The sequence below is a fragment of the Coenobita brevimanus genome, chromosome 100, assembly GCF_032717465.1.
Source record: "Coenobita brevimanus isolate Jiangsu-jjx chromosome 100, ASM3271746v2, whole genome shotgun sequence".
NCBI lineage: Eukaryota > Metazoa > Arthropoda > Malacostraca > Decapoda > Coenobitidae > Coenobita > Coenobita brevimanus.
Genome location: NC_137053.1, coordinates 9757797 through 9770085, shown reverse-complemented (window position 1 = coordinate 9770085; position 12289 = coordinate 9757797). Strand labels below are relative to the sequence as shown.

The 12289-nt window shown below is 41.0% G+C and overlaps 1 protein-coding gene across 1 annotated transcript in view; it reads right to left on the bottom strand.

Moving 5' to 3' along the window:
- LOC145414518 (synaptogenesis protein syg-2-like) overlaps positions 1–12289 on the bottom strand; it is a 476991-nt gene that overhangs the window by 189395 nt on the left and 275307 nt on the right. The window contains exon 3 of the mRNA XM_080284041.1: positions 5487–5680. Within this exon, the coding sequence (XP_080140167.1) occupies positions 5487–5680 (194 nt within the window). The remainder of the gene's footprint in view (positions 1–5486; positions 5681–12289) is intronic.

The window sequence follows — 12289 nt, the reverse complement described above, 5'->3', positions numbered from 1 at the left end:
TCTTTTCCTCTGCCTCACTCTCTCCTTCCCCCCCACGCTACAATCATCCTTCCTACTCTCTCATTCTCTCCGTCACTCCCCAATTCCTACACCCTCCAGTTCTCTCCCTCACATCAGATTTCCATCCCGAACGCCTCATTTCTCTCTCTCACTTCCCATTTCCTTTTCCCATGTTCATATCCCTTCCATATTCCCTTCCACACGCCCCATTTTCCTCGCCCACTCCAACTTCCCTCCCTTCCTCCATCACTTCTTGACTCATAAACTAACCTTCTCTCTCTCTTTCCTCTTCTCATCCCTCCTTCCATCCATCTTGCTCCCATCCCTCCTATCATCCATCTTTCCCTCATCCCTCCTTCCGTCCACCTTTTCCTCATCCCTCCTTCTTTCCACTTTTCCCTCATCCCTCCTTCCATCCATCTTTCCCTCATCCCTCCTTCCATGTACCTTTCCTTCATTCCTCTTTCCATCCATCTTTCCCTCATCGCTATTCCATTCATCTTTCCCTCATCCATGTTTCCATCCGTCATTCCCTCCCTCCATCGCTCCCTACCTCGCTTATTACACCCCTCCTTCCCATCCTCCTTTTCTCCTTTGTCTCATCTCCCTCCCTACATCTTCCCTTCCCCTCAGTTTTTCCTTGCTTGCTTCCTCCCTCTCCTCACTCATTGATTACCAGCCGCGATAGAGAAGCTGGTATTGTTTTAATTTTGTCTGTCCGTCTTTCCGTCTGTCTGTGTTTCAGTTAGTACGATATATTCGCAACCGCTCAAAATATCATCACAAAATTCACAAAATTTTACGGGTATGTAGTAGGGGGAAAAATCGATCACGAGTTCGAAATTGGCGAAAAGTAGGTCAAGGTCTGTGTCTGTTACCACGATAACTTCGCAACCGCTCAAGATATAATCATAAAATTTTACATGTGTGTAGCAGGAATGAAAATCTCCTACATGTTCGAAAATGGTGAAAGCAGGTCAAGGTCTGTGTGTCTGTTACCACGATAACTTCGCAACCGCTCAAGATATCATCACAAAATTTTTTTTAATGAAAAAAAAAAAAAAACTATGTATAGTAGGGATGAAAATCTAAGAGTTCGATATTGATGAAAGTAGGTCAAGGTCTATGTGTCTGTTACCACGATACCTTCAAAAACCGTTCAAGATATCATAATAGAATTACTGGTGTATTGTAGGGAAACAAATCTACGAGTTCGAAATTGGTGAAAGTAGGTCAAGGTCAAGGTCATATTCCGAGCCGGGCTAGATAAGTATCGGTTCGCTGCTGATGGATTCTCCCCCTCTGGGGGGTCCTCTAGTTCAACATCTTTTTTTTTTTTTTTACTGTAATTTTTTCCCTCATTTATCTCTCCTTTATATGTTTTTACTTTCTTGTTTATTTTCCTTTTATTTTCCTGTTTCCATTCACGTTTCGTTCTAATTGGCTTCTTCCCCACCATTCTCTCTCTCTCTCTCTCTCTCTCTCTCTCCTGGACCACATTTTTTTTTTCCTTTATCAAGACAAGAGATCACCAAAAGAACCAGGATTTTAGAAGGATATTATCCGGAGCGTGTTTAATTTCTAGGAAGGAAAAACTATGCATAAAAAATTGCATATTGGCTTATCTGGTGATGCAAGAGAATATGAATATCTGAAACCAATGATCCGAGTTTTAAAAAGACGTAAAAATGTGCACAGTGGTTGGTGGGAAGAAGGTAAATAAGAGACTGGCTTAATGAATGTGTAATATTGAAATGGATGGAAGGCAGAATACAGATGGAGGGAAGAGGAACAGAATACCGATAATGAGATGGGAGGAGATGAGTAATATACATACCGAAAATCAGCTGGAAGGATGACGAGTAGCATACTGAATGAAGATAAGAAATGAATCAATAATTAGATGAAAGAAGACGAATTTCTTATCAAAATGAAGGTGATAGAAAGGCAAGAAGTACAATAACATTGAGAAGGAAGGAGGATTTGTAGAGAGAAGGAATGAAGATGATAAGTATACTGAAAGTGAGATGTAAGGATGACATAATGTATACATAGTGAGGATGAAGGACAGTATGATGTACTGTACAGTACAGCCTAAAATGTGAAGAGGAAGGATAATGTGTTGCACAGAAAGTGCGGTGGAAGGATGGTATGAAGTATTCTGAAAGTTAGGTGGAAAAAAATTCTGTAAAGTATACCGACAGAAGGCCTGACTGAGAAAAGTTGAAGAGTGTGTGTTGGGATGTGTACTGACATCAAAAGACGGGCCATTATTGTACAATAGCTGACTTATCCCCTGCAGTAAAAGAAATTTTTCTTAATGTCAGAAACAAGAGCACTCGGAGAGTGCAAAACCCCTACCCACCAGTTGGTCTAACGGCAAATTATTTGACTTTTCCCTGTAACCTTGACCCTCAACCGAATGCTCTCAAAATAGAATTATTTAATCCTTGCCAGACCCTTAACCTTTCCACCAGGTCTGATAAAAACTTGTTCAAGACTGAATGAGTTGATCGTGACAACTGGTCTTATTAGCCACCTTTCCCTATAAAAATGGAATTTTACTGACTGTTCTCAAAACCAGATCCTTTACTCTTGTACTCTGTACCGCTGTCTTCCATAACGTTTGGTCTAAATGTGATGAAATCTAATTAAGTCGACCTTCTCATACGGCCTTGTAAAAAAAAAAAAAAAAAAAAAAGTGGTCAACTCATTGGCTAAGCCTCAGCCCATCCAACGGCTTTCGTTAAAATAAAACCAAAAGAGTTCCAGTTATTTTGTTTACACACATACACACGGATCGATCTTTGATCTTGTTATGTAACTCTGCCATCTGACTGATTCTTCTCAAAGTCGAATCCCTTCAGTCATGACTCATTCTCTACTCTTCCACCAAATTTGATACAAACTTGACTAAAAACTGCTTAGGTTTATCTAGCTAGTTCAGATTTTTACATATCCCTTTGACCTGGACCTTTGACCTATTTGCTTTAAAAAAGCAATGGGTTTACTTTTTGTTTGACCCTGAACCACTTGACCATCCTGGGCAAAATCTGACGAAAACTTTTGGAATTACACACACACACACACACACACACACACACACACACACACACACACACACACACACACACACACAAATGCACAAACAAACACCACTTCCCTACGCACGCACACAGACATACACGCAGGTCGAGTAAAAGATAATAAATGCCCTCGCTTCGTGAGCGCGAGTATAATAAAACTGTTTGAGCATAGGAGGCACAAGGACATTAACTTTCAACTTGAAGAAAAGATAATAATAAAAGTGTTTCCATCCCTTGTACGAGAACCTGTTCGTAAGTTCGATAAAACCTGGCGATAATAGCTGCAAATCAAACATGACGTATTCGTGCTGAAAATATTTGTGAAACATCCTGATAGGTGGACTGTTGTGGACTAAAAAAAAACTGTATCTCATCACCATCATTATCATCATCATCGCATCATGATTATCATAACTATCACCATGGTTGCCATCCTGCTACTCGAAAATACATGAGGTGGAAAGGATCCAGAAGAAAGTACAAGTGTGCACAAAACTAAGATAAAGCGTAAAAACTACCAAGTAATATGGGTCACGCAAATATTCACACAACAAACTTTTAAAATTCTTGGCTCTACCAAGCATGCCAAACGATTCATAGAAGAACATATTTTTCACATGGCTGTGACATAAAGCCATTCTGTCCCCTGAAGAAAGGGATGAAACCTTTCCCAAGCGCATTTCCATTCATATATCATACATCCATCTTTGTCATTCATTTTTTATCTGAAGTTCTTCACCTCACTCACGCCTTCATTTGCTTTATCCGTCCACCTTTTTTTCATGACGTTACACGCTCTTCCTACATTCAAACTCATTCATATATTCCCTTTTCTCTGTTCGATTAACATCCCTTGCTGTGACCACAACATCCAAACACAATATTTTCTACCCTCTGATCAATACCGTTCCCAATTCACGAATCAATTTTCTTTTCCTGTCAGCCTTAGCACCCCGAGGACGAGGTGAAGGGATGAGGTTGAATGGTGTATGAATGAGAATGGTGTGATGGGGAGGGAGGGCAGTCTGATGGCGGAAGACGGCTACATGGAGACGATTTGCTTATGGCTACCCCCTCCAAAATCAAAGCAACTGACTGTAGACACTAGACAGACAAACCTTCCGTCTCTTTCCATTTACGAACACACAAGACTGTGAGTTAACTTCACTCTCAGCACTGTTTTGCTCATTTGTATATTTACCCTCAGACCTAGTCGCTAATAATCATAACACCAGATCCTTTGTAAAAAGATTCCCGTCACTATTAGGAAGCCACACTGCGTCTGCACGAGCCAGATTTATACTAGTAATTTTCTATCTTTCATCATAATCACCAACTACACACCTGTCTCCCCGTTCTCTACACACCTGTCTCCCCGTACTCGCCGTGACCTCTCATATAATGGTTCTGAACCACTCACACATGCATCTGCTCTTTCTCAAGCTTCGTTACCATCATAAAACTCTTCAAGTTTACATCCTCATCGTGCTTACATAACGGAATTTATTAGCCGTATCTGAATACTGATAAATACTGTCTCCACTTTCCGATATACCTAAATATTTTGCAGTCCTTTTCACATGCTTCCTTCACCACCTGCCTTATGCCAACATATGATCCACAAATTATTCACCATTCCAAAAGCCAGCCCGTTAATTATTCACTAAATATTACCGACACCAGTATTATTTCTTCTAAAACAATTTTCTAGTATATTTCCCAAACACTCAGCAGACTATTTCACGAGAAATGTTTTTCACTCATATCAGTCACCTTTATGATAAACTTCAACCTCTCCCGTCTTCCGCGCCACACTACAAATCAAGATAACGACCGGTGCAGTATTCTCTCTCTCTCTCTCTCTCTCTCTCTCTCTCTCTCTCTCTCTCTCTCTCTCTCTCTCTCTCTCTTTTTCAAGAGTACTAAATCCTCTCATACTTATGTCATCGACTGTTCCTCACTTATTTTGTTTCGTTTCTTTACTTAGCATGCTTGCTTGTAATATTTTGTGTATATTTTAATTTGACACCATGGTACTTTCTTCTTTTTATTTTCTGCACTTACAGTTTCATGAAGCCTTTTTTTTTTTCTTTGAACGATGGCCTAATCCCCTATGTTCCTTTACAGCCAAAGTATGTTTTCCTTTTTCTCTAATGTTTGTATCTTCACTTTCTTTTTTTCTGTCAGCATGCTGCTCCTCTTCATCCATATTGTTACAGTTTCTTCCATACATATTCTTTTTTCCCATTTTTAAAAATTGTTGAATGCTATCCTACTTTTCGTTCTCGCAACTTCCCATCCAACGTCCGGCCCTAACAGTCAGAACAGAGGCATGGTTATTTCTTATTTCCATTCTTCACCGTTACCCGTAACTTCACACAAGCTCTTTCCCGGACTTACCGTAGATGGTAAGGGTGACTATCGAGGATTTGGTGGGTGAGATGTGGAAATCGACTCTGCACCTGTAGGTACCAGAGTCCGACCCCTCCGCTGGGTCCAAGGTCAGTCTGGTGCCGCGAGGATCCGACCTCAGCCTGTCCTTAACTGAGGAGTCCACTCTCTCCTGCCGACCCTCTCCCTCCCGCACGTCCAAGCTGTGGCAGAGACAACGGCAGGTTAAGGTGTGGATAAAAAAATGGAGAGGTGAGGGAGGGCGTGAAGAGGAAAGAAGTGGGGGAGTGTGTGAAGAAAATGTTAGAGTCATGAGTGGAGGCGAGGGAGAGTGCTGAAAGGAATGGGGTGCGAGAGTGTTTAACAGGATACGGAAGATGAGAATGGGTGTGGAAAGAAAACGAGATCTAAAAAAGCGTGGGGAGGGTGAAAGGGAGGGGAATATGAAAAAGGGTACTGAGAGAAAAGTGGATGAGAGATTGTGGGAGGAAGCATCACCTGGCCCATTGTCAGCCATCAGTATATTCATTCCTGCAGTCTGCTTTAGTATTAAATCCTTCATTATAGTGACTGTTTTCTTACTCGGGTTAGCATATTATGGTTTTATTTATTTTAAATTACCGATAACAGCAAAGGAATATTAAGCACCTCCCCCTATTCGAAAACTTTATCCAAAGTGAATTAATATCGTCAAGCGACTGCAAGAATAATAGAAAAGATACGTCAACGGGGTGAAGTAGTTAAAGACGTGATGTTAATTCTAGCGGTGGTCCAAGGTTAGTGGCTCAGTGGGAGGTATGTGAGCAGATGAGTGGCTTGGGTTGGTGGTTGGATGGACAGGAGGGAGCGGGCGAAAAGAGGCTGGCAGAGTAGGTGGGATGGATGAGCAAGGTTGAGTGGGTGGACAGGCAGGGTGGGTGGAGTGATGGTTTTGAGTGGACAGAACCTGCAGAGTAAGTGAGTGGGCTGAGTGGGTTGGAAAAGGGTGGGATGGGTGGTTAAGACGGGCAAGATGGGGCAGGTGGGTTGGTGGGACGGAATGGGGATGGGTGGGTGCATGGGCAGGATGAGAATGATGGGTAAGACAGGTGGGTTGTGTGGGTAGGCTTTGTGGGTAGATGGGTTTTGTGCATGGATGGGAAGATGGGTGGATGTGTGACTTCCTGAAGGGCAAGGTAGGGGACTTTCCACACTTGGTGAGTGGGTACACATATGGGTTAGTTGGTGGGTGGACAGAGCCACTGACGAATAGGCCCATGGTGCAAATAGATTTATTGCTGGAATAGGTCCATGAGGGAAAAATAAGTCCAAGGTGGTTACATCTTTAAGGGAATGGGCCCAAGTGAAAACACAGTTCTAATAGGAAAAAGTGGGAAGAATTATGTTCAAGAGAAAATTACATCCATGGAGATACTGTGTCCATGGAGAAAATATGCCCATGGGAACGTGCGTGATTGACGGAAAAACTGGTTAATTGGTGAGAACAGGAACATGGGGAAAATGGGTTCAATGGCAAATATATATTCTGGAATAAAATAGGTTCACGAGGAAATTAAGTCCATCCATCCATCCATCATCTAATCCTATGTTGCCCCATGAGAAGCATAGGAGCCCTGGGCTAGGAAGTTGGTCCTGACATTTAAGATGAAAGTGACTGGCCTCACTCATCCCTGAGTGGCATTACATGAGCAATAAACCCCAACCATCCCTTGGATATAAACCTTCACCGGCTCAATCCGATTGGAGCGCAATAATTACCCACTAAACCACCAGGCTCCAAAACTTGGTTACATGGTTACCACCCAGCATAGTAAATGGTTTCCTAGTGTACAGGGAGAAAATATATCCATGTGAAACAAAGGTCATTTGTTAGGAAAATTGGCTAATGAATGGAAAATGGGTCCTTGCACAAAACAACCTTATGGAAGAAAACTGATACATAGGGAATAGATAAATCCTAGGTGTATGGTATTTCCATTGAGGAAATAGGTCTAAGTAGGAAATAGGTCGATGGGATAAACTGGTCCAAAAAGGGAGAATAGGTCCATGAAGGGGAATGGGTTATGGGGTAAAATTTGGTTCATGGGAGAATACAGCTGGGTGGGGAGATGACGCTTAGGAACTGCAGCTAGGGACGAGTTCATGTGCTAATAATGCTAATATACAATCAGCTCAAAATACGGTTTCTCCAGATCATTTTTTTTTTTAAGTCTTATAGAATGCTGTAACTAAAAATAAAAAAAAAAGTACGATCAAACACCTAGGTTCTTCACAGAAGTGTTTCATAAATATCACAATTACTGTATTAGTTCTCCACACTATGGTAGTTCTTTCTTCTCTTTTCAAAACTTCTCAGTTTGGTTCCATTTCCTCGTTTTTTCATCAATGTCCCTAAGGCAAATATCCCTAGAAGCGTTTTTAAAGACTTTTGTTTGGAGAAAGGGGTTACTGGATCAGTGTTCAAACCATATAAAACAAAACAAAAAAATATGAACCCATGTATAAGTATGTCCACATGGAAATTTGCAAAGAAGTATGTCAATGTGTAAATACCTTTCTGCATTCCGTTAGGCATACTGGGAGGCTTTAATCAGTCTTTATTTTGATTGTTTTAAATCGTCATATACTGGTTATTTCTCACATTAATTTTACCCGTTCTGCTGCCAGTACTAAAATGCATATCAGCTGAAGTGAAAGCAGACTGGGTATGTAGACCGAAAGAATTCAACACAATATACGTTATCAGGCTGAAGAGAATAATTAATATTTCAGAGGGCATTTGTGTATTTATAGGTCAATGTAAGAGTCATCATGAAATCCAATTTACTGTCAATTGAAGCTTGTTGTGATCTAATTTTCCTATAAGCTATTCATTCATTCATTCATTTCTTTCAGTTCCCGAATAAATCGATCCAGTCATCGTAAATAATTTCGACGTTTCAGTTTGTGGTTTCATCTTCTACTGTGAGTGAAAATTTGCAGACAGCTGTCACACACACACACACACACACACACACACACACACACACACACACACACACACACACACACTGGGGTAAAAATAATATGGTTGTCTTTAATGCATCTAAGACTCAGTTCTTACACCTATCAACCCGACAAAATCTTCCACAGGTATACCCACTAATGTTTAATAATATTCAGCTTAATCCTGCATCATCCTTGAACTTGCTTGGGGTTTCATTTACTCGGGACTTATCTTGGAAAGATCATATTACATCTCTTGTAAAATCTGCTTCCAAGAGATTGGGTGTGCTAAGCCGACTCCGCTCTTTCTTTACCCCTGCGCAATTGTTGACTCTATACAGGGGTTTTATCCGCCCCTGTGTGGAGTACAACTCTCATGTGTGGGGTGGCTCCCCACATACAGCTCTTCTCAATAGGGTGGAGTCAAAGGCTTTTCGTCTCATTAACTCTCCTCCTCTTACTGACTCCCTTCAACCTCTGTCTCTTCGCCGCACTGTTGCATCTTTATCTCTTTTCTATCGCTACTTTAATGGTCACTGCTCCTCTGAACTGTCTGCTTGCATTCCTCCACCTCTACGACGGGCGCGTAGCACCCGTCTGGCAGCAAACTCTCATCCTTTTTCTGTCCAACTCTCTAATGCAAGAGTTAACCGTTACTCCCAGTCTTTCATTTATGCAACAGGTCAGCTCTGGAACTGTCTCCCTCTGTCTGTATTTCCTGCTGCCTATGATCTCCAGTCTTTCAAACGCAGTGTGTCCAGGCATCTCAAAATGATCGGATCTTGAATTTGGCTCTATATTGTATATTGTTTTTCTCTTGGAGGGAACTGTTACTGCGGGCTCATGGCCTTTGGTTCCTTCTTCCTCGCATAAAAAACACACACACACACACACACACACACACACATATATATATATATATATATATATATATATATATATATATATATATATATATATATATATATATATAACGCCATAAATTTCTGGGATAATTATACATAATATCATAACTGAAGAAGTGCAAAACTTATAGAAAAGGTAGGAGGTGCCCACATAAATTCTAGTCAGTGCAGCTGAATGTTCAGTCTATCCAAAGCCCAAAATTATCATTATGACCACGACACACACTCAGGTCACTGTTTTATTGTATGGCAATATTCTCCATCTCTGTAACATTACCCACTCATCTTTAACACAGTCTAAGTCTATTCTAATCTAGTCTGTCGCAATGTAAACCCACTGATACCCTATCCAGTCTTAATGCACGCCAAATCCAACTAAGTTTATTTACCCAAACCCAGTGGAGTCAAACTCAGTCCTTCCCAAGGGCCACACTTCAGTTCTGTTGATCGTCTGAGGTCCCAGCCTACCTAACGGTTTTATCACATGTAATTTTGTGACAATCAACACCCCGTATTATCAATTTCAACTGATAACTACCCTAACTACTTTTATCCCCATTCACTAGAGGCTAAAATAACCACTGACCTCAAATAAATGTAGGTAACAATAGGAAAACACGGGTTAAGCAAGCATCAACTCACCCAAAATTATTGTACGTGTGTCCTTGGGAGCCTAGACCATTGTGTTTACGTTTTGCACTTCGTTCAAATTTATCATAATAGGAAATACCGTTTCCAGATTTCCATCAGATTATTGAACTATATTTGCACACTGTACGACACAGAATTAGTTTAAAGTGTCTGCAGATTTTAAATTTGTAATCTAAAATTGGAAACTTGTTGAATGAAAATAATACCGGTATAATATATAATACAGCAAACCCACGACCTATTCAAACGTTCGGGGAAGTTCATTACGCCTTCTAACCTTCGCAGTGGCATTTGCTGCTGCTTCAAGTTGTTGATAATTATTAAAAATGTTGTGACATATTTGTTCACCAAAAAAATATTCAAATGGTGTTTTTATCAATCACATTATCAATAAATATTTCCTAACAGTGCTGTAATATTTGTTCACTTGATCATATGACAAATTTAATGGGATTCTCCATTCTTTATTTCTCATATTCTCTGAAGTCATTGCAGGCCACTCTTTTCCTCTTCGAGGGCCACATGTGGCCCGCGGGCCACCAGTTTGACACCTCTGCCCAAACTAAATTTTCTTAAATATATTTAACCTTTCATGTTCTGACCTATCATAACCTGATGAAAACTAAATTTAACTCAGTTCAGTTGAAGCCAGTTCAGCTTAGCAGCTCTTAAAACTTCAACTAATTAAATAATTATATTTAGTTTACCTTACTGCAAATCAGACCTACAGGTAACTTTACCAGATTTTGAGTGACTAAAGTTGCTTCTCACCCATATGAGTCTCAGCAATGCACTCCACATTGCCACCATGATGGTCCTCTATAACAATTTGATTTCATCAGCTTCTCGACATAATCATTATATGCAAAAATGGAATATAAGTGTGTCGAAAAATAGTATCATTTTCGCATAGACCATTAAGATGTTGTATATGAGGACCTTCATAATAACAGTAACAACAGAGTATTTTAAGTGTCAAATTATAGTAACGATAAATAATCTATCTATCTATCTATTGCCTGACGCCTCAATCCCGTTTGGGGTGGCCACAAACAAATCGCCTCCAAGTCGCCCTGTCCCCCGCCATTTCACTGCCCTGCTCCCAACTCACACCCCCCTCTCTCATATACCTCTCCACCCCATCCCTCCATCTCATCCTCGGCCTCCCCCTCCCTCTTCCCCCCTCCATCTCAGTCACATACACTCTCTTCGTCAGTCTTTCACCCTCCATCCTCTCCACATGGCCAAACCACCTCAGTGTGTTCTTCATAACGCTTCCTATCACATCCACATCCACACCACAACGCTCCTTTATATCCTCATTCGTCAGCCTGTCTCTCCACGTGACTCCACAGGCTCCTCTTAAATAACTCATTTCCACTGCTCTCACTCTTGACTTGTGTCTTTCCAACAATGTCCAAGCTTCACTTCCGTACGTTAGAGTTGGTATCACAATACTGTCATGTAGTAACTTTTTCACTTCCATGCTCACTTCCCTGTTTCTTATCACTGCTTTCAAGGAACCAGCAACCTTTCTTCCCTGCTGTACCCTTTCAAGCACTTTACCCTCCAAACCTCCATCCTTACTCATCACACTACCCAAATACTTAAACGTACTCACATTTTCCAATTCCTCACCATCCAACCTCGCTGTACATTCACTGACTTCACCTCTCTCAAAGACCATCACTTTACTCTTCCCTACATTCACCTTTAGGTTCCGTTTCTTACACACTCTCTCAAACTCATCCACCAAGCCTTGCAGCTCCCCTTCGTCTTCACTCAACAACACAGTATCATCTGCAAACAACAGTACAGGGAGTTTCCAAACACTATCCTCTCTCACCAGGGCCACTCCAACATCCACTACCCTACCTTGTACCTCTTTTATTACCCCATCCATGTACAGATTGAACAACCATGGAGACATGACACATCCCTGTTTCAAACCAACTTTCAAAGAGAAAAATTCACTTAGTTCACCATCCACACGCACTGCAGCCTTCGCACCATCGTACATACTCTTCACAGCATTCAACAACTTCCCATCTACTCCATATATTCTTAACACTTTCCACAATCCTTGTCTATCCACCCTGTCATATGCTTTCTCCAAATCCATGAAAGCCGCATACAACTTCTTTCCCTTCTCTAGAAACTTTTCCACTAAAGATCTAAGAATGAATATCTGATCTACACAACCTCTTCCCTTCCTAAAGCCTCCCTGTTCTTCTCCAACTAATTTCTCTGTTCTTTCTCTAACTCTGTCTA